The sequence below is a fragment of the Carettochelys insculpta genome, chromosome 2, assembly GCF_033958435.1.
Source record: "Carettochelys insculpta isolate YL-2023 chromosome 2, ASM3395843v1, whole genome shotgun sequence".
NCBI lineage: Eukaryota > Metazoa > Chordata > Testudines > Carettochelyidae > Carettochelys > Carettochelys insculpta.
In genome coordinates this window covers 88,507,999-88,529,677 of record NC_134138.1, presented here as the reverse complement: position 1 = coordinate 88,529,677, position 21,679 = coordinate 88,507,999, and the positions used below count along the sequence as shown (strand labels likewise).

At 48.8% G+C, this 21,679-nt stretch overlaps 1 protein-coding gene across 1 annotated transcript in view; it reads left to right on the top strand.

Moving 5' to 3' along the window:
* Positions 1-21,679, top strand: part of LAMA3 (laminin subunit alpha 3) — a 240,268-nt gene that overhangs the window by 109,816 nt on the left and 108,773 nt on the right. Inside the window, exons 25-29 of the mRNA XM_074987282.1 lie at positions 4,497-4,597; positions 4,710-4,863; positions 6,030-6,190; positions 13,529-13,637; positions 19,905-20,002. Of these exons, the coding sequence (XP_074843383.1) occupies positions 4,497-4,597; positions 4,710-4,863; positions 6,030-6,190; positions 13,529-13,637; positions 19,905-20,002 (623 nt within the window). The remainder of the gene's footprint in view (positions 1-4,496; positions 4,598-4,709; positions 4,864-6,029; positions 6,191-13,528; positions 13,638-19,904; positions 20,003-21,679) is intronic.

Here is a 21,679-nt window from a genome sequence, read left to right as displayed (position 1 = left end):
CAGCCCAGGTTCCAGGAGGGCCCAGAGGTTGGACCTGTCCATTACTGTTCCTCAAGCCCCACCCCTTCCCACCACCACTTCGCTCTCTCCCCCACATGCCACCCTGACCCTGAGGACCTGGCTTGGGAAATCGCCAGGAGGGGCCTGCCTGGTGTGACAGCAGTGGTTGCCACCCTCCCTCCCCTCTACACCCTTGGGTGGCAGGAGCCACGGGGATGTGGAGCATGCTCAGTGGGTGCATTTATTATGCTCTGCTTCACTGTGGTTCCTGCTGCTATGGGGCATGCGGGGCGGGTCAACTGCTGCTGCTGCGCTGCACCAGGTGCACCCTGGGAATGTCCCAAGCTACACCCTCAAGAGGCATGGTGTCATGGGAGAGGGCGGGGCCATGGTGGGAAGGGGCTGGGCTTAGGGAGCCATAATGGACAGGCCGCCACATGGATCTGCTGGGACTCCAGAGCCAGACTGTGCAATCACTCTTATCAAAGGATGGCCCAGGGGCTGGGAGTTAGAGACTCCTACCCTAACACGTTATTGAAGATCCTATGAAAGGGAACTTTCTTAGGGAAAATGTAAGAGGAACTCTGCCTTTAATATATTGTTTGCTAAATACTGTGACCTCCTTCCATTGCCTGTAAAACTTGCATACTATGAAACTTGCAAACTCTCCAGCATAAAGATTCAGAAAAGTTAGTGCAAAGTCTAACAGAGGCAAAATGTTTCAAGTGATCACTTGTGAAACAACCGAAATATGGATAATCATATGAAATCATGCCAAAATAACTTGTGTTTTTTAACATTTTTAGCATGAAGCAGAAATGAACACTTTCTATCCTCAAGCCCATGACTGCACTAAAATATATGGAATAGACCGGGGCGGCCAACCTTTTTGGATCAGGGGCAACATGGCAATTTTTTACATGATCTGGGGGTTGAACACAAAATACAGTAGTGCCTCACTTTACATGAGGGTTGGGTTCCCACGCACCCTCGTATAACTCAAATTTCTTGTAAGTCGGGGGCTGGCTTCTTCCCAGGCAGAACGCACATTCTGCAGCTGGGGAAGCAGCAGGAGCACCTTTTGAAAGGTAAGTCCTAGGGTTGCGGGGCACAGCTGGGGAGGGTTAAGCCTGGCGGTGAGCTAGGGCCATGGGAGGGAGACAGAAGGGTTAAGCCTGGGGTGGGTTAGGGCTGCAGGGGGACAGGGAGTGGAGCTGAGCTAGAGCCACACATGGGGGTGGTGAGCCGGGCTACGGGGGGGTTTGAACCGGGGTTGGGGGGTGGGGTGTTGAACTGAAGCTGTGTGTGGAGGTGGTGAGCCGGAGCTGCATGAGGGGGAGTTGAATGAGGGGGAATTGAACCAGAGCCACACATGAGGGGTCGTGAGCTGGAGCCAGAGCCGGGCGCAGGGGTAGGGCGTAGCTGGAGTCATGCAGGGGTGGTGAGCAGGGCTTGGTGGAGGTTGAACCAGGGTTGCATGGGGCTGGGAGAGCTGAGCCAGAGCTGAGGGGAGTGGGATTTTTGAGTTGTGCTTAACTTGCGTTAATGTGAGTTAAACACAACTCGATATCACGCATTTCGAGAGTATGCTGTAGTATTATCATTCAAAACAGAAAAACGCAGCATAAATTAATATTTTGCTACTCTAAGGTCATTCAAATGCCATCATCAGCACTACAGAAATCTGGCTCAGTGAGGTATCTGTCATTGTTTTTGCTTGCACAATAGTCTATGTCTGCTCCAACAGCAGTAAATATTATCCTGAGCTGATCGCACCTCCTCAAGGAGGGCTTGACACTCCCAGTGGTTGAGACCCCTGGATCTTATGAAATTGGCATTTTAAACTACATTTTCCATTGTAAGCTTCACCTCCAAGGTCTTTGAACACAGCTGTTCTTGGTGGATGATGCAGGGTAGGATCACAGCCAGAGATGCCAAATATAAAGATTCAAAAGACTAATTAACCAAATGACAAAACAAATCTTGAACATTTATTATATACCCTCCAGTTCTCTACTGAGAATTCTCTTCAAATAAAATGCAATTTTTAGAACAGAATGGCTTTTCATGTGATCATAAAACATACATAACAGCTACATGCTTTTCAAAGCTCATGCTGGGCATAATTGGGTAAGGAAGATTTTAATACTGTTCACAAAGGAATGAACCAAAGTATTATCCACTAGAGGGCAACAAACACTTTCTCTATACAAGCTGAACTGCCAGCTCATGAGTCTACAGGAAATTTAATACTGTAATCACTATGTTGCTGGATTACAAGTGCTTTTGAATGAGGCATTAAACCAGGGATGAGAAATAATTTTTGATGACATAGGGGCTCTCCAAGATTTGGGTAAAGGGCCAAGGACTGTACTTTTCTATAGAGGAGATGTAGGGTGAGAGGCAGAAGTTTGGTACAGAGGGGAGCATGGGGTATGGGACTGGGATGCTGGAGAGGTGCCTGTGGGGGAATTTGGGTGAAGGAAGGGGTTGTGACCTGGGGCAGGGGCTTGGGAAGGGGTATGGGTGTGGGAGAGGATTCTGGCCTGGAGGAGGAGTGCAGGACAAGGTGCAGTGTCTGGGAGCGAGTTGTGATTTGGGGGAAGGGGGTGAAGAGGGTTTGCTCCAGGCTTTTTTAAACAGCTTACTGCTGTGTGCCTGAGGGTCCTGGCAGGGCAGTCCACAGGTCAGATCCAGCCCCCAGACCATATCTTGCCTACCCCTGCATTAAACCGTTAAACCCTGGTCTACCCACTTGTCCTCATAATCCCATTATTTATTCTATACCTTTCGAATTCTGACTATGCAACCTTAGCCACATTCTTCAAAAGTAGTTTTTTTAGGTGTGATTTTACCTCAAAGTGACCCCGCACCACAACACCCTCTTTCCACATCCAGCTGTTCCCTGAGCCTGGGGTGGTGAGAGGGAAGAAATGAAGAGGGGCAGGGAGCCGCTCAGATTGTCTTCACTTCCACAGGGAGTCAACACTGCCACAAAACAAAACCAAGAGCCCCCAAAGGTCCGGGGGCCCCTCCTGTCCATGGCTTTTCCCTACCAGTCAGCAGCCCCCGCTTGTGTCCCATGCGCCAGGAACACACCTCTCCTGGCTTCTCCAGTGAGCCAGCACTCACCAGGCCATGCCCTGCTGTTGGCCCCATCCCTCCCTGGAGGTCCTGCTCGCTCTCTGGGCTTTCTCTGGAGCATATGGTATGTCCTGAGGTCAGAGGGGTGGGATGAGCTGGCCCAGCCTGTCACACTCATGCTGCGGACTGGTCATGCTGCTGCCACTGGGAATACTCACTGGAGGCAGCCTCTGTGGGGCTCCTGCCTTGTACACCTGCTGGGCTCCTTCCCCTGCCCTGCAGCGCAGCAGCAGTGCAGGCCACAAGGTAAAGGGCAGGGTGGGGGAGTATGTGGGAAGATCCGGGGCGGTGGGGAAAAGGCTGCCATGGTGAAGTGACTTCACGGGCCAGATAAAAATGCTTGGTGGGTCAGATTCTGGCCTGCGGGCCATGTGTTGGCCACCCCTGGAATAGACCATATAATGACTAAAGTACTTGTTTCTTGCTTATAAAGGCAATATATATTTGATTTATTTTGTTGTCTCTTCTGTCTGTAATTTGGAAAGGGTATTTGCTAGTTATTCTAACAAAATCATATTATTTATATTTTACAAAAAAATTCAGTACATTTTTTTAAAATTAAAAAAAAACCTTCTATATGTAGGTTGAAATCGATAGCTAAAGCTGCAGAATCAGAGTTTTAAATTGTGTCTTTATGCGTGTTTGGCTTTACTTAATTCACTGAACTTGTGTGCACGCATGAGAACCTTATTTGCATATGTAATTCAAACACAAGTGTTTTTTGTGCATGTTAATTCAACATCTGGCATGTACATGTGAATAGAGTGCAGAAGCAACTGCGTACATAAAATGATGTTTTATGTGACCCCTGCTTACACTGTGTGGCGCTCTGTCTTCCTCTAGTAGTTTGACTGCACAAATGTTTGAAGGTCAGCTGCAGCTCTGAGCTGGGAAACCTGGTTCTCTTAAATCAGTGGCTTGCAATTTTCCAGATTACTACATCGCTTTCAGGAGTCTGATTTGTTTTATGTACCCACAAATTTCACTTCACTTAAAAACGACTTGCTTACAAAATCAGGCATAAAAAATGAAAGTGTCACAGCACACTTTTTCTGAACAATTGCTTACTTTCTCATTTTTAACATACAATTATAAATTAAATCAATTGGAATATAGACATTGTACTCCACTTACAGTTCAGTTTGTAATACATGAAGCAGTATAACCAAGTCATTGTATGAAATTTTAATTAGTACTCACTTTACTAGTCCTTTTTATGTAACCCTGTTGTAAAATCAGTTACATATCTAGATGAGTTGAGGTACCCCTTGGAAGACCTCTATGTACATTTTAGAGATGTAGATTTTATCATTTTCTGTGTGCTCTGATGAATCACAGTCTTCCCTTTTCAGGATTACATGGTGCTGTTACCTAGTGACTACTATGAAGCATCCATCTTGCAATTTCAAGTTACAGAGCCTTGCAGCTATTCAGGACATGCTACAACAGATCAGTTAGTATATACACTGTATAATAAACTGATTATCCTGGACTACTTTAATTATTTTCCTTTAACGTTATAGCTGGGTACTTAGGATATCATTGTGTTTTGCTTTGTTTTAAAGCTGCTTGCTTTATCAGCATTTACCACTAGCCAGATTTTCCTGTAACCTTGGTTCGGAAGCAACACATTTCTTGCTTGGTGGAAAGTACAGAAAAATAGCTATCCGACAGCCAACCCCGGAGCATCCAGCGATGTCACACGTTAGTGGAAGAGAGGTCAGATTCCTGCATCCATACCAACAGTCACAAACTATGGTCAATTTTTTGTTGCTATTTGCTGGGATAGATTCCAGTGCAAATTTATAGCATTAACCTCAGTGAAGTTACTTGGGATTTATAGAAGCATAATTTAGAACACGTCTACACTGGCCTGCAATTCAGATTAAAGAGACTATGTCTGTGCAACTAAGGACCTGTAAATTTGCACCCACAGCATCCATATGGAGGAATTACAGCACAGCACATTTGCGAAAATGCAGGCCAGTGTGGACATGCCTTACAATCAGAATGTGGTTCATTGACTAATCTTACAGATGGCTGCAATAAATATATAACTGTGATGTGAGTACAACAATCACCTTATAGACTAACAGATTTATTGGAGCATAAGCTTTTGTGGGCAAAGACCCACTTAGTCAGATGCATAAATCTGTTAGTTTGTAAGGTGCCACAGGACTTCTCATTGTTTTTGCAAGGTACCCCTCTGATTCTTGTGATGTAAGTGAGTACTTTAGTCTATCAAACTCAAAAGGTTTTGTAAAGAGTCTTTCACTGAAATCCCTCCATTGGAGGATAGTTCATGTACTATCAGTCTGCTTAAAAATAAGTTGTATCGTTTGTCAGTAACAATAACATACAAAAGTAACGTTAGAGGAGTAGCCATATTAATCTGTAGCTTCACAAATAACAAAAGCATGTTAGAAACTAACAAAGTTATTAGGTCATGAGCTTTTGTGGGTAAGAATGGGTAACTTTGTTAATCTCTAAGGTGCCCATCTTTTTAAAGGAGAACTAAAAGTTTTGTTTTTCATATCAGGTATGAAAATAGTATTGACCTGGCACTAAAAATTTTAGGAGGGGAGGAATGATAATTGCCCCGTGTCTTGGCAAAATTTGGGAATGTGCATTCCACCTATAAAATTCTTTATGTTTATTGGTGAGAGTAAGAATCTTTTGTCCAAAACTGTCACATAATATTCCTGGCACTAATGTAAAGGCAGGTGTTTCCTGAGATGGCTACATTTTGGTGGCGAGCAAAATAATCTCTCTACAGACAGTTTTATTTTTGGAAAACAGCTTAATGTTTGTGAAAAGTGATATCTGAATCAAATGATTTTCTTTCCAGTGATGCTCAGCTTACTTTCTTGTTGAATTTCAAATAGGTTGATTTAGAACTAAGGCTGGACATTCCCCAAGTTGGTCGCTATGTGGTTGTTCTTGAATATGCTAATGAAGATGATCAATTATACACTGCTGATGTGATAGTAAATAGTCATAGGCCTGCCGAGAAGGCCAGAGTGAACATATACAGCTGCAGATACAGGTAGGGATTTCAAAAATAATTATTGAATGGTTAAATCATCAAGTTGGGCAGAATTTTATACTTTTTAATCAAAGATGTCTTTGTTATACACATCAACTGTGATATATAGCTGGTTTTATTTTCTAGGGTTTTTAAGTTATCAGATTTTTATATTTGAATTATACAGATTATATTTCTTCTGTTTATTTAGGTTTTTATACCATGCTCCATACTGTGGCATCTGTGCACTTACTATTACTTCATCGAACTGGGCACTGTATCTTCACATAAAATAGTACATCTTTATGTATTGTTATTGAGCCACTCATTCTTCTATATATGCATCATCTCTCCGTGTGGAAGGAAGGCTGCACAGCCTCTGTAGGATTTATTAGGAAAAGTTATCAGCTAGGGATGGTAGGCCAGGGTCAGGCAAAATCTGGTGCACAAGCTAGATGTGGCCCACCAGATCTTCAGATCCAGTCCACCACGATCCTCTGTACCACCACTATTCCACAGGCCAGCAGAACGCTTGCGCAGGCTCCCTGCCACACCCCCAAAGGCTACTCAAAACGACTGACTGCTGGGGCCAGGTGTGTCTCTGAGCTGCACGCTCCATCGGCGGAGGTGTTCTATGCGCTGTCCATGCCCCCAGCAGAACCTTAAGGATCCCGTTAGCCAAAAATAGGCCAATGGAAGCCATTTGGGCCATACTTGCAGCTGCATGCAGCAAGTGAAGTCATCCCCCACAAGCGGGGTGCATCCCAGAGATGCACATGGTCCCAGCAACCAGTGGTTTTGGGTGGCACTGTGGAGTCCAGCAGGCAGGGAGCCTGCCCAAGGCTTCCTGTTTGGCTTCTGGCTGGGAGCTGCCTAAGGTAAATGACACCTTCTGGCCAGAGCCTGTGTCTGGCATCCCATCCCCTCCCTCCCCTCAACTTCCTGCCCTAGGTCACAACCTAAACCTTCTTCACCTCTTCCCCAGGTTACAAATCCCTCCCAGACACTGCATCTTCTCCTCCACACCTCCTCCAGGGTGGAATCCTGCACCCAGAGAGGAATATAGAGGCAAGGCTGTGCTGAACTGCAGATGGAATAAACCATTTGGCTTCTGACCTTATATCCTTAGACCCAGTGGATCGGAGGAGAGGATTTTTTTTAAAAAAAACCTTCTTCTACTTGATTTTTGTTTTTCTATACATATCTTACATATTTTATTATATTTCTTATATTCATAATACACTTTAAGAACCTGCTCAGAAACCTGTAAATAAAACCCCTTTGTAGAATAACACTAATTGCATTACTTTAATATACCATTGCGTTGCGCATATCCTGTGGAACCTCACCCTCTTTCCAGCACAGGCACAGTAGCTCATGTAGGGGTTCCAGGAATGTGTCCGCGGCACATTTGATTACCTCTGGTGGTATACCATCCTGACCAGGGGCCTTTCCTGCTGCAATGCTGTCGATGGCTCTCTTCAGTTCATCCACAGTCGGTTCTTGATCCAGTTCGTCCATTACTGGTAGGAGCTCGATGGCATCGAGGGCTGCGTCAACCACAACGTTCTCGCGTGAGTACAGCTCGAAGTAGTGCTCAACCCAGTGCTCCATCTGTTTGGCTTTGTCAGCAATGACTTCACCAGATTTGGATTTCAGAGGTGCCATCTTGTTCTGGGTGGGTCCTAATGCCTTCTTCATACCCTCGTACATTCTTCTGAGATTACCAAAGTCAGCAGAGGTCTGGATGTTGCTGCATAGCTGGAGCCAGTGGTTGTTGGCACAGCGCCTGGCTGTCTGCTGTACTGTTCTTCTGGCCTCTCTAGGTGCTTCCTGGGTACTCTGGCTCAGTGAGCGTTTGTACTCCAGGAGTGAAGTGCGCTTCTTTTCAATGACATTGTAATGTTGTATAAGAACAAGGAGACAGAAGCAACTGCAACAACTACCGTGGAATCTCCCTCCTAAGCATCACTGGTAAACTGTTTGCTCGCGTCATCCTTGGCAGACTCCAGAAGATTGCTGAGAGGGTGTACCCTGAATCGCAGTGCGGATTCTGCGCAGAGAGGTCTACCGTTGACATGGTCTTCTCTCTAAGGCAGCTGCAGGAGAAGTGCAGGGAGCAGCGAAAGCCACTCTACATAGCCTTCATCGACCTGACCAAGGCCTTTGACTTGGTCAGCAGGGATGGTCTGTTCAAACTGCTCCGCAAGATAGGCTGTCCTCCACGGTTACTCAAGATGATCCAGTCGTTCCACGAAGACGTGAGAGGAACCATCCAATATGACGGCGCATTATCGGTTGCTTTCAGAATCAGGAGCAGCATCAAACAAGGATGCGTGCTTGCTCCGACATTGTTCAGGATCTTCTTCGCACTCCTCCTGAAGCATGGCTTTGGATCTTCAACAGAGGGCATCTTGCTTCACACAAGATCCGATGGGAAACTGTTTAACCTTGCAAGGCTGAAAGCTAAATCTAAGGTGTGAGAAGTCCTCATCAGAGACATGCTGTTCGCAGACGATGCTGCTGTAGTGTCTCACGCAGAAGACCAGCTTCAAAAACTGCTGGATCAGTTCTCCAAAGTGGGCAAGGACTTTGGGCTTACCATCAGCCTAAAGAAGACTAACGTACTCGGTCAGGATGGTGCTGAATCCCCATCAATCAGCATTGACAACTATACGTTAGAGGTCGTCCATGAGTTCGTTTACCTCGGATCCACCATCACTGACACCCTGTCGTTGGACACTGAGCTAAATAGGAGGATCGGAAAAGCGGCCACAACTCTGTCCAGACTCAGCAAGAGAGTGTGGAATAACAACAAGCTGTACACGCACACCAAAATGCAAGTCTACAGAGCCTGCATCCTCAGCACCCTCCTTTATGGCAGCGAGACTTGGACCCCTTATGCCTGCCAGGAAAAGAGGCTGAACGTCTTCCACTTGTGCTGCCTCAGGCGCATCCTTGGAATATCATGGAAGCACAGAGTGACCAACACCGCCGTCCTCGAGTAAGCTGGAATCTCAACCATGCACACCCTCCTCAGGCAGCGTTGGCTCCGCTGGCTTGGCCACGTGCACAGGATGAATGATGGAAGGATTCCAAAAGACATCCTGTATGGTGAGCTAGCCTCTGGCAAAAGACCTCCTGGACGCCCCCAGTTGCGCTACAAAGATGTCTGCAAGAGAGACCTCAGAGAGGTAGACATCGAGCTGGACAACTGGGAAGAACTAGCAGATGACCACAGTAGATGGAGGCAGGGGTTACACAAGGGCCTTCAGAAGGGAGAGATGAAGATCAGACAGCTAGCAGAGGAAAAGCGAGCGCACAAAAAGCACAATAAGGACTTGCAAGACACCCACTACATCTGCAAGAGATGCAGCAAGGATTGTCACTCTCGTGCGGGTCTTCATAGTCACAATAGACGCTGTAAATGAAGTCCTCAATTGAAACTTTAAAGGGCGCGATCCATAGTCTATGCAGACTGAAGGATGCCTACTACTACTACTAATATACCATTACAGAAAATTACTTTTACAACCATTCTAAGTAGAGATGGTTAAATTGTAGGTAGATAGTTAAGTCAGTTCCCCTGAACAGAAATATACTCTTTACTCTTTACTCCTGCTAAGAGAGAAAACATTCAGGAAACCAGCTGGAGAAATAAACACAGACAGTGACTCTGAGGTGTGTCTCCACAGCTGCTGGATGGATGTGTCTCCATGCAGGTTGACAGATATGCTCCCTCTGCTCGAACTGTCACACTGAAGATAACAATGTGTCTGTGGCAGCAGGAGTGATGGCTTAAGCTAGCTGCCTGTGTACAAAAGTAACCAATGCCCTAAGTATGTTCTGTGGGGGCTGAGGGGGATAGTCCCAGCCCCTGCCCATGCCACCATTGTCATACTGCTTTTTTAATCTGTAATGTCATGACTGGACATGGGCTGCCAGGCCTAGTGGGTAGGATCAGGCGTGAGGCCTAGAGGTCAGAGCAGGAGTAGGCTCTGGTGGGGTGGAGCAGGAGCTGAGAGTGGATACCTAAGCCAGGGCTCAGAATGAGAGAGGGAGAAACAGCCAGAGTCAGAAGCCAGCAAAGACACAAGGCTGAAGTGGACTGAAACAGGGCGGCATCAAGGAAGGAGCAGGACAGGAGGAAGGGTGGGAACAAGGTCTGTCAGAGCAGCCCGCTGAGGTCCAACTGATCACACAGGCAGCTTTCTGGGACTACCTGTATTTTATAGCGGCCTTCAATCTTTCGTCCTTCAGTAGTACACCTGGGCCAGTCAGTGCTCAGCAGAGGTGCTGCTTCTGTGGGCACCACTTCATGTGGTACTTAGTCACACAGGGTTAACGATCCCTTGATGGCAGCTGTGCCATGGCTGCCAGGGTGTGTGTGTGAATGTTGGACACCCAGAGCCCTGCAGACTCAGGTTCTAGTTCTCTGGGGCCTTAGAAGGAGCTTGAGGAGAGCTAGTGCCTGTCTGCCTACCTGGGAAGCTCACTCTCAGCAGCTGCTGAGATGTACACTCATCCCCCCTTAAACGGGTGATTTATTTACGAGTACTCGCTGAAACGAGGGGCACACATACCTCCCTTAACTCACTCGACGAGTGAGCTCCCCCCGCTAATAGGAGCCGCACCCCACTTCCCACAGCTCCAACCCCCATATTGTGAACCCCCTTCAGCTCCGCAGCCCCAACTCGCTGCAGCCAGACCCCCGTTGGCTCCGCAACCTGACCCCCCCGGCCCTGTGGACCCAAACCAAGGCAGCCAGGCCCCCCTGCCGCCTGATCCCCCCCATGCAGCCCCAAGGCCCCAAACCGTGGCAGCCAGACCCCCTTACTGGCCCCGCAGCCTGAACCCCCTGCTGCCTGTACCCCCCATGGCCTCCCAGCCTGACCCCCCCACCCATGGCCCCGCAGCCTGAAACCCTTGTTGGCCCCACAGCCAGACCCCCTGCTGCCTGCACCCTCTGCGGCCTTGTAGCCTGCCCCCCGCCTCACCAGCTCCATGTCCCCAAACCGCGGCAGCCAGACCCCCTTACTGGCCCCGCAGCCTGAACCCCCTGCCCTCTGTACCTCCTGTGGCCCCTGCAGCCTTACCCCACCTCTGGCCCCAAACCATGGCAGCCTGAACACCCACCTACCCAACCCGCCACCAGATTTTAACCCTCCCTCCCTCTCACAACCCCAAACTGCCCCCAGCTTTTAACCCTCCCCAACCCAAGGTTCACTCACCTTTCAAAAGCAGCGCCAGCTGCTGCCACTCCTTCCCCAAGTTAGGAGCCTTAGGAACTAATCAGAGACTTTAACATGTAATTTAATAGGAATTTAGTGTCCCTCTTACAAGTTTCTGCCTTGAAGCAGAAAGTTGGGAACCAACTGTGCTTGTATAGTGAGGGGTGGGTATATTCAGAGATGTGACTTCTAATGCTTGTTTGAATAAAGTGCACAATACTTAGTTACAGTCGCTTGATGGTGCCCTAGTAGTCTGCAAAGGAGTTCATCTCTGTTCCTTCCTTGCCCACCGCTGGGCTCCTCTGAGCAGCCTTCTGCATAGGAATAGGACCTTCATTGGCTGTAGCTCCATGCACAGGAGCAGAGGAGGAGCTGTGGATCTGATAATATTCCCAGCCCCCACAAACTTGGGCTCCATCCCCTCCAAACTACGAGCCAGCAGAGCTGCATGTGAGCGTACAAGAAAGGGAATATGCAACTCTCCAAAAAACAGTGTTTTAAATTTCTCCCTGCTCCTCAGCAAAGAAGGAACGCAGCACTCCTCCTGGGGTGGTGTACAGCTACACAACAACCCTGTACAAGGCTGATCCTAAAGCCTTCAGTAGAACTGTGTCTGAGCAGGTGCTCCGCAAAGTGTAGCCCTACTGACTTTGACCAATAAGGGTCACATTCCACCACTCTTTGTGCCGGTTGAGTAGCATGTTACTGTGCAAACAGTCACCTTCCAATCAAGCCCTTGTGCAGATGTTCAGGGCTGTTCTGTGCTGTAGACTGTGTGTGGCAGTGGAATGCAGCAGTTTTCTTAACTACTGAAGAACGCTGGCTCCTGAAAGAGTGTTGATCCCATAGTTTGGTACCAGTGGATTTCCTGGGAATTTATCAGTGCTTATTACAAAAATTTAAAAATGGGTGATAACTGGTGCAAAAAAAAAAAAAAAGGGGCAGAAAACAAAACGAAACAAATGAACAAACAAAAGCCAAAACGGACTTCATAACTTTGTGAGTAGATGTCACGGTTAATATTGGGATACAGGAGGACAGGGAAAAGCAGCACATGGAGACAAGCAAGAGTATTTCGACCCTGGCTTTCTACTCAATCAGGAGAGATGACAGCTTGGTTACCTGGTTGGACTTCAGGGGGACCCAGTTTCACAGCTCTGGATGGAGAGATGGCAGCTTAGTGACCTGGTAGTCCTTGGTAACTGAGTCACTATCTCTCCTCCCAGAGCAGGCCCGAAAGCTGAAGAGGTGGAGCAAGAGAAGGAGTCACCTCATCTCGCTGACACCTCTATTTCATTCACACCTGGGCCTGCTACAGAAGGTGAGAAGTCAGTGGGGTTACATGAGCTTTCCGGTTCACCGAGCCACCATCTCACCTTTTGGAGCAGGAAGGCAGGTCATGGGAGTTCGAGCATTTCTTTTTTTACAACTCAGGTACTAGCAGACACACTCAAATGAATGTGTGTGTTTGGCTATGTCTACACTAGCCAAAAACTTTGAAATGGCCATGCAAATGGCCATTTCGAAGTTTACTACTGAAGCGCTGAAATACATATTCAGCGCCTCATTAGCATGCGGCGGCCACGGTGCTTCGAAATTGATGCGGCTCGTCCCAAAGGGGCTCCTTTTCGAAAGGACCCCGCCTATTTTGAAGTCCCCTTATTCCTGTGAGCAGATAGGAATAAGGGGACTTCGAAGTAGGCGGTGTCCTTTCGAAAAGGAGCCCCGTCAGGACGAGCCACGCGGCGGCGAGCCTCGTCAATTTCGAAGCACCGCAGCTGACCGCATGCTAATGAGGCGCTGAATATGTATTTCAGCGCTTCATTGTAAATGGCCATTTCAAAGTTTTTGGCTGGTGTAGACACGGCTTTTATGTCTTTCACTATTTTACTTACTTCAACAGATACCCATGTATTTACATTCAGACTAACTGGTTGTTAATATATACACACATTTATTGTAATGTATTGGCTTTTCATACCATAATCAGTGTTTTCATGTAGATGAGTTGTCCAAAATTATGGCAATTTATTGTCCAGGAGAAAAGATAAAATGTTGACACTAGCATGTCCAACACACAATATGGCATTGGCAGGAGTCTAATTTTTAATTCTGCTTTCTGCTGCAGCTTCCTTTGTCGCAGTGTTGTAGTTGATAATATGAATCGCATTGCAGTCTATGAGCTTTTAGATGATGCAAAGTTACATCTTAAGGCATCGCTGATAAATTTTCTTCTGGTAAGTTTCTTTTTGTGAAGCTTTTTCCAAGAGACACTCCTTTCTACTCTTTTTATGTGCTGTATGGTAATTTTGTACATAGTGCATTTTAAGTTCTTGAGGAGGGTGATTAGGATGCTGTCTGGGGATTGCGATTGGTAGAATTCAGACAAGCTTAATTTCAGAGTGTTAAAATAATTTGCCTTTCTTGGCAAAGGCAACCCCAATATACTTCTGCTTTATTTCATTTCTCCAAGTCTCCTGTGTATAGTTAGAGGCAGTGTCTTCTGTAGCTAACGCCTTTACACTTTATCAATGGGCTTTTTTTTTCTATTTAACTTTTAATTTTTTGATTTCTAAAATTGTTCCAGAGAATTTCATGGCTGTCCCTCAGAGTTCCATGTTATGAAGGCTTTCATTTTTGAAACTGAAGTGGCTTTTAAAAAATTTTCAGTTAGAAAACCTTTACTGCCATCTGTTGGTCACATGAACAATTTTTCTTTTCTGAATTGACTTCTGTGGTGTCCAACTAGCTCTGAAACAGTAGAGTAGACACCAGAATGGGTACTGCTATAGTGAACTAGCCACATTATTCTGAAAATATATTTATTGTTCAAGCCAACTAGCCACACTCAACTGGCCAAAGAGCCACGTGTGGTTGGCCACCATGGACAAATTGTTTCCTATGGTACTCTTTTTTTAGAGACACAGAGCCAGATTCTGCTCTCTGTGAAAATCCGGTCTAAATCCAGAGTCGCTTCATGGATAGAGCCAAGGAATGAGAATATAGTCTAGCCTACAATTAATATATACAGCATAGGATGACAGTTGTCTTTTTTTCTCTTTTTGCAAGGCATTGTTCAGTGCTACCAACACTGTCTGAAATCTGTTAGTTCTCAGTAGTGAAGGTTGTGTCAACAAGATTCATATCCAAAAGATGTGGAATGATACCAAGATCTATTGTGCTGACTCAGAGCAGGAGCTTTTTATCTATTTTGTCTTTAATTCTAGCTATAATGAGTTCTTCTCTGCTAAAACTACGATATTTGTTCTATACATCTGAATACTCTAGCCACAGAAAATGCCGTGTTCAAAGTGAATACAAAATGTATTAGTGCTTGCGGGGGGGAGAGGAGAACCTCCTGATTACCAGTAACATGAGGATAATGCCCCAGCAACTTAGGGGTTAAAGATTTGGGCAGGTTAGAAATACCAAGGAGAGAGATTTGAGAAGCAACACCCAGTTTTGGAGCACAGTGGGCAGGTCCAAATAGCAAAGGCAAACAGGCTTCTTGCGGTCAGAGTGTAATAAATAAATAATACAAGAGCTTCTCGCAGCCTGTGTCCTTTCATTCCACAGTGAGTCAAATGAACTGTCGAAATCCAAACAGTGAGTAACTGTCAATAGTTCCCTTTTGTAGTCCCGCCTAAAGATGTAATTCACTGCAACTGAGCCTAGCCCCGTTCCCTCACCACCGTCTGGGTTCCCAGGATTGTTTACTATAAGGACAGGCATCTGCAATTGACTCTGGATATGGAAAGACATTTTTAACTCTCTGCCCTGCAGAGTCTGAAGTTCTCATTCTCAGTTGCTGATACACAGGCTGTGCCATCACAGTATATCTGCACTAGACTACTACTAGCTTCATTGCTGCTCATCTGGAATGCTTTGATTCTTTTTAAGTCATTCATGCACAATACATTTTTGCACTTTGTTTTTTATCTCTTTTCTTATGGGAGAAATTAAGTCAGGTTGCCCGACTGTATGCCTGGAGATCAACTCTGAACACAGTGTAAAATCCTGGACCAGTGCTATGAGTTTTGCTACTGACTTCATTTTGGCAAGTGCTTCTCTCATTTGAGTGTGGCCAGGATTTCACACACTGCCCAAAAAGTCATAGGACAGCAAATGGAGGAGTTAAGTCCTTTTCCTCCAAAATTTTGTTGTGTGCTCTCTGGACACAGCTGAAGATATGCTCTTCTTAGGTACTGCAAAAGTGGGGGATATGTAAATACCTAAGCTCTTCACTATTTTTAAAAATATATTTATCTTCACAGCACCCCTGTGAAGTAGGGAAATTCTGTGGCAGGACAGAGGCTTGAACCTAAGTCTCTTAGGCTACGTCTACACGTGTATGCTACATCGAAATAAGCTATTTCGATGAATAACATCTACACGTCCTCCAGGGCTGGTACCATTGACGTTCAACGTTGACGTTGGGCAGCACCACATCGAAGTAGGCGCTGCAGGGGAGCGTCTACACGCCAAAGTAGCACACATCGAAATAAGGGTACCAGGAACAGCTGCAGACAGGGTCACAGGGCGGATTAGCACTTCTTGGCAACAGCTAGCCGCTCCCTTAAAGGGCCCCTCCCAGACACACTCAGCCTGCACAGCACGCGGTCTGCAGAGCCATAGGCATGCACATCTCGGCGATGCAGTTATGGACCCCCAGCAGCAGCAGCAGCAGCAGCAGCAGCAGCAGCCAGAGGTCCACCCAGCCGCCCCTGCAGGAGCAGTGCTCGCCCTGCTCCATGCCATGCAGGAGGCAGCTGATCACATGCTAGCCACAGAAGAGGAGCTGCCCCCAGGGGAGGAGGAAGCAACCCCAGACCCTGCAGCCCCCCGCTGCACACGCTGCCGGCTGTGGAGCTACCCCACAAGCACCGACTGGTGGGAGTGGCTGGTGCTCGGCGAGTGGGACGACGACCGCTGGCTCCAGAACTTTCGTATGAGCCGGCAGACATTCCTGGAGCTCTGCCAGTGGCTCACCCCCGCACTGAGGCACCAGGACACCACCATACGGCGTGCCCTCAGCGTGGAGAAACGGGTTGGCATCGCTGTCTGGAAGCTGGCCACTCCAGACAGCTACCGATCTGTGGGTCAGCAGTTTGGCGTCAGCAAGGCCACCATCGGGGCTGTCCTCATGGAGGTAAGAGGACCCACGGGGAGGGGGAGGCAGCCCTGCGGGTGGAGGGGAGCCCTGGCAGGGGAGAGGAGGGGAGGAGAGGGAAGCCCTGGCAGGGGAGGGCCAGACACACCCTGCACACCCCTCCTCATTGGTGCTCTCCCATGTCCTTCCCCTGCAGGTCGTCTGCGCCATCAACGCCCTGCTCCTCCACAGGCTCGTGTGGCTTGGGGACCCGGATGCCGCCATCGCAGGGTTTGCCAGCCTGGGGTTCCCAAATTGCTTTGGGGCTCTGGATGGGACCCATATCCCCATCCGTGCCCCAGAGCACAGTGGAGGATGCTTCTTGAACAGGAAGGGCTACCATTCGGTGGTCCTCCAGGCCTTGGTGGACAGCCGGGGCCGCTTCCTGGACATATACATTGGCTGGCCTGGCAGCACCCACGACACCCGGGTATTCTGGAATTCGGGCCTGTGCCGCCGGCTGGAGGCGGGGACCTACATCCCCCAGTGGGAGATCCCTGTGTGGGACACCACGATGCCCCTCTGCATTGTCACAGACGCGGCGTACCCTCTCCGGCCCTGGCTCATGCACCCTTACACGGGCCATCTGTCAGCCAGCCGGGAGCGCTTCAACATGCGCCTGAACCACGCGTGCCAGGTGGTTGAGCGCACATTTGGCTGCCTCAAGGAGTGCTGGAGGTGTCTCCTCACCCGCCTTGATGCAGGCCCCACCAACATCCCCCAGATTGTGGGCGCGTGCAGCACCCTTCACAACCTGGTGGAGAGCAAGGGGGAGGCATTCTTTCAGGGCTGGGCTGTGGAGGCTGGCAGGGCCGACGTGCAGCCACCCGCTGCCCCCAGTCGCCAGGTGGACCCCGAGGGGATCCGGGTCCGGGAGGCCCTGTGGGCCCATTTCAACGAGGCCGTGGGGTGAACGCTGGCAGGCCCCCCACTGCACCCACCCCATCCTCCACAACACTCCCTGCCCCTACGCCTACACCACAGAGCACCCCCCCACACTTTTCTTGCAAATAAAAATAGACCTGTTGTTCGTGAAACTACCAAACGTTGAATTCTTATTATTATATTATTTACAACGAATATAAATATTATATGATGATAAGCAAAAAACAGTGGAACACAAGGAAGGGGAGAACTATTTACATGGGGGGGCAGGTATCCTAAAATAACAGGGGTCTAATACAAACTATATACAAAACACAAGTAAAAGGGGATATGTACAAAGGGGGAGGGGGCGCGCACGTCCTGGGCCCTGCAACCCCTAATGTCCAGCGCTGGGGGTGGGCGGCCGTGACCTGTGCCTCGGCCTCAGCCCTGGCCGGGGCTGGCTGGGGGCCGGGCGGACCGGCAGATATGGCCGGTGGGTGTCAGCAGGCCCCAGGTCCCCCTCAGCGGATGGCCCCTCGGTGGTGGACGGTGGTGGGACGGCGGGTGGAGCAGTGGGTGGAGCGGCAGGTGGAGCAGGCAGGGCGGGCAGAGTGGCGGCTGGCGCGGCATGGGGGCCAGATAGTCCGCGATGTGCTCAAATGTGCGCATAAAGGCCCCCCATGCCTCCTGGCACCAGGCCAGCGCCTGCTCCTGCAGATGGAGGCGCCGCTCCTCCACCCGCAGGTGCTGCTCTGAGACCTCCAGCTGCTGCTGGAGGATCGCCAGCAGCTGGGGGTCCGTCGCCGTCCTCAGATGGTGCTGGGTCCACCGTCGTCCCTGCCCTGGGGCTGGTCAGTGCTCCGCCGAGGGGCTGGCCTGGAGTGATGGCCCCGGTGGGCTCTCCGGGACCACTGACACCTTGCCGTCGCTCTCCGGTCCCTCCGATGGTGCAGCTGCGGAACACAGGGGGAAAGAAGAGTGGAGACAGCCATTAGTGTGGGCCCGAGCCGTGGCCCTTGTCCCCCCACCCCTCTGCTGCTGGTTCCCCATCCCCGTCCCTGGGAGATGCAACTGCTGATGATGGGTGTCCCACCCCCTCCCCCTGAGGGACCCTAGGTTCCGCTCCCCCCATCCCCAGGGATGGGGCATGGCACTGTTGTGCTGGGGGGGCAGGGGCTGATGCACTCTTCTGAGGGACATGCCACTGCTGTCCTTGGGGCCATGGTCATCTGGGCATGTGGAGGGCCCTGGTCATGTCTGTTGCCCCCGCTCCTCTGCACCGGGGGGGTACATACCTGACGGTCCGCTCCCACGGTTGGGGGACACCCGGTGGGCGGACGCCTTGCTGGAGCTCTGGGACGGGATGGCGATCCGGAGCCCCCCATCGCTGGAGGAGGATCCCCCCTCCTCCTCCTCCTCCGGCATCCCTGGGGTGGCCCCTGGGGTGCGGGGCTTGCCTCCGGGGTGGACTCCACCTCCGGGGCCTGCTGGGGCTCGTCGGCCAAGGTGTCAAGAGTGGCCGGAGGGGAGGAGGTGTGCTGGGGGCCCAGGATTTCCCTGAGCTCCCTGTAAAAGGGGCAAGTGATGGGGGCGGCCCCAGATCGGCTGGCCGCATCCCGGGCCTGGGCGTAACCCTGCCGCAGCTCCTTCACTTTACTGCGGACATGATCCGGAGTGCGGGCAGGGTGACCCCGGGCGGCCAGGCCCTCGGCCAGCCGAGCAAACGCATCCGCGTTTTGCCTCTTGCTCCCCATTACTTGGAGCACCTCCTCCTCGCTCCAGAGCCCCAGCAGGTCCCGAAGCTTGGCCTCCGTTCAGGAGGGGCCCCGCTGCCTCTTCCCCAGCTGGCTGCCAGACTGAGAGCCCTGGATCCCCTTGGGGGTGGTGCCCTGGGGGCGCTTGGGGGGCTGTCTGGCTGCCATGGGTTCAGGCTGTTGGACTGCGGCTGCTGTGAGATGTGCAAGCTGGCCACGTGGCTGTGCTGCCACCTGCACACTCTCTCAGCTTCCTGCACAGGAAGGCAGGGGGCAGGGACCTTTAAGGGGCCGCTGCACGTGGCGACCATCGAGCTCAGGGGCTGGAGAGAGCATCTCTCAACCCCTCAGCTGATGGCCGCCATGGCGGACCCTGCTATTTCGATGTTGTGGGACGTGCATCAGCTACACGTGCCCTACTTCGACGTTGAACATCAAAGTAGGGCACTGTTCCGATCCCCTCATGAGGATAGCGACTTCGACGTCTTGCTGCCTTACGTCGATGTCAACTTCGAAATAGCGCCCGCCACGTCTATACGTGGCGGGCGCTATTTCGAAGTTGGAGCCGCTGCTTCGAAGTAGCTGGCACGTGTAGACACAGCTTTAGTGTTATAGTTAGTGCCCTAACTACTGGATCATTTTTCCTCTTTGAGCCTCGCTCCTTTATTGCAGCTGAGTAGAAAGACAATATGGTTAACTGGAAATTTTACATTGTACTTGTTTGTATTTTGCAGCACAAAATTTGCATTATACCAGCTGAAGAATTTTCTCTAGATTATGTGGATCCTCAAGTACACTGCATAGCCACTTATGGGAGCTTTCTTAATCAAAGGTAATTTGCATGCTTCCTTCCTTCTTTCTAAAAGAGACTTTGGAAGGACAGGCATATGCCTTGAATGGCATTTTAATGCCTTTATGGCTGAAACTTTGTTCTGTGACTCAGAGATGACTGTAGGCCAAGATATTACAGGATAATATTTGATAAAAAGCTTTAGTGTTTATCTAAACAGCCTGTCTAGGATTTAGTTAATACCCTGACTAGCAGATTCATAGCTTATTTTAGAGCTTTGGGAGAAATGAGACATGGAGAGTGAGATATCCTGCACCTAAGGATATAGAAATACATTGTTTGTAGCCTGGCAAGCTAAGTATGAGTCAACAGTGTGATGCTGTTGCAAAAAAAGCAGACATGATTCTGGAATGTATTAACAGGAGTGTTGCGAGCAAGACATGAGAAGTCATTCTCCCGCTCTACTCAGCGCTCATTAGGCCTCAACTGAAGTACTGTGTCCAGTTCTGGGCATCACATTTCAAGAAAGATGTGCAGAAATTGAAGGAGGTCCAGAGAAGAGCAACAAGAATGATGACAGGTCTAGAGAACATGAGTTATGAGGGAAGATTGAAAGAACTGGGCTTGTTTAATTCAGAAAAGAGACGACTTAGAGGGGACATGATAGCGGTTTTCAAGTACTTCGAAGAGGGTTACAAGTAGGAGGGAGAAAAATTATTCTCCTTGGCTTCTGAGGACAGGACAAAGAGCAATGGGCATAAGCTGCAGGAAGGGAGGTTTAGATTAGACATTAGGAAAAACTTCGTAATTGTCAGGGTGCTTAAACACTGGAATAAATTGCCTAGGGAGGTTGTGGAATCTCCATCACTGGAAATGTTTAAGAGCAGGTTAGACAGATGCCCATCGGGGATGGTGTAGATGGTGTTTGGTGCTGCCAAGAGGGCAGGGAACTGAACTAGATGACCTCTTGAGGTCCCTTCCAATTCTAGTGTTCTATGATTCTGTGGAATATCTGTTCTTAATCTATCATTATTCTGATGTCTGAACTCTTCCACCACTTCATTTCTGCGAAGATTTTAGAAGTTGCTTCACATGAAGTTAGATATTAAGTATGTATACCATTTCAAAGACTTAAAATTATTCTCCTTTACACTTTGGTCTTTTTTCTATTCTTTTGGAAAATGTAATGAGGCTTGAAGTGTGTATAACTTGTATTTTTCAAGCCTTCAGAAGGTAGAAAGAGTTGTTGAATCAGTCTGGTAATTTTCGTGTTAGAAGCTGCTAAAATAATATTTAAACTGAAGTAGAAGGAAGAAAACTCTGGATGGTAAGCAAAATGAGGAGCTTTCAAAGTCTAATGCTTTATCTTTCTTGGCCTCCAAATAGTGTACTGCATTTATTTTCAGCCCCCACTGATCCTGAAGGGATCAGTCTTTTATAGCTGGAACTACGTGTTGAGAGCTATATACAGGAAATCCTCAGAGCAATGTAGTTTTGGAACCCTTTCCACACAGGTCAGAATCTTAATAAAAGAACAATTTCAGGTTGGTTGAAAATTAAAATTAAATGTCTGTGAAGATATGAGTATATACCTTTATTTTTGGTTTTGTGGAAATGCACTGTTTTCACGCTTTCATATTTCCTTCAGTTCCAGCGTAAGTCATTTACCTTTCAGTTTTGTTCTCTTGTTAAATGTTTAATTGGCTGGCTTCATTTTAA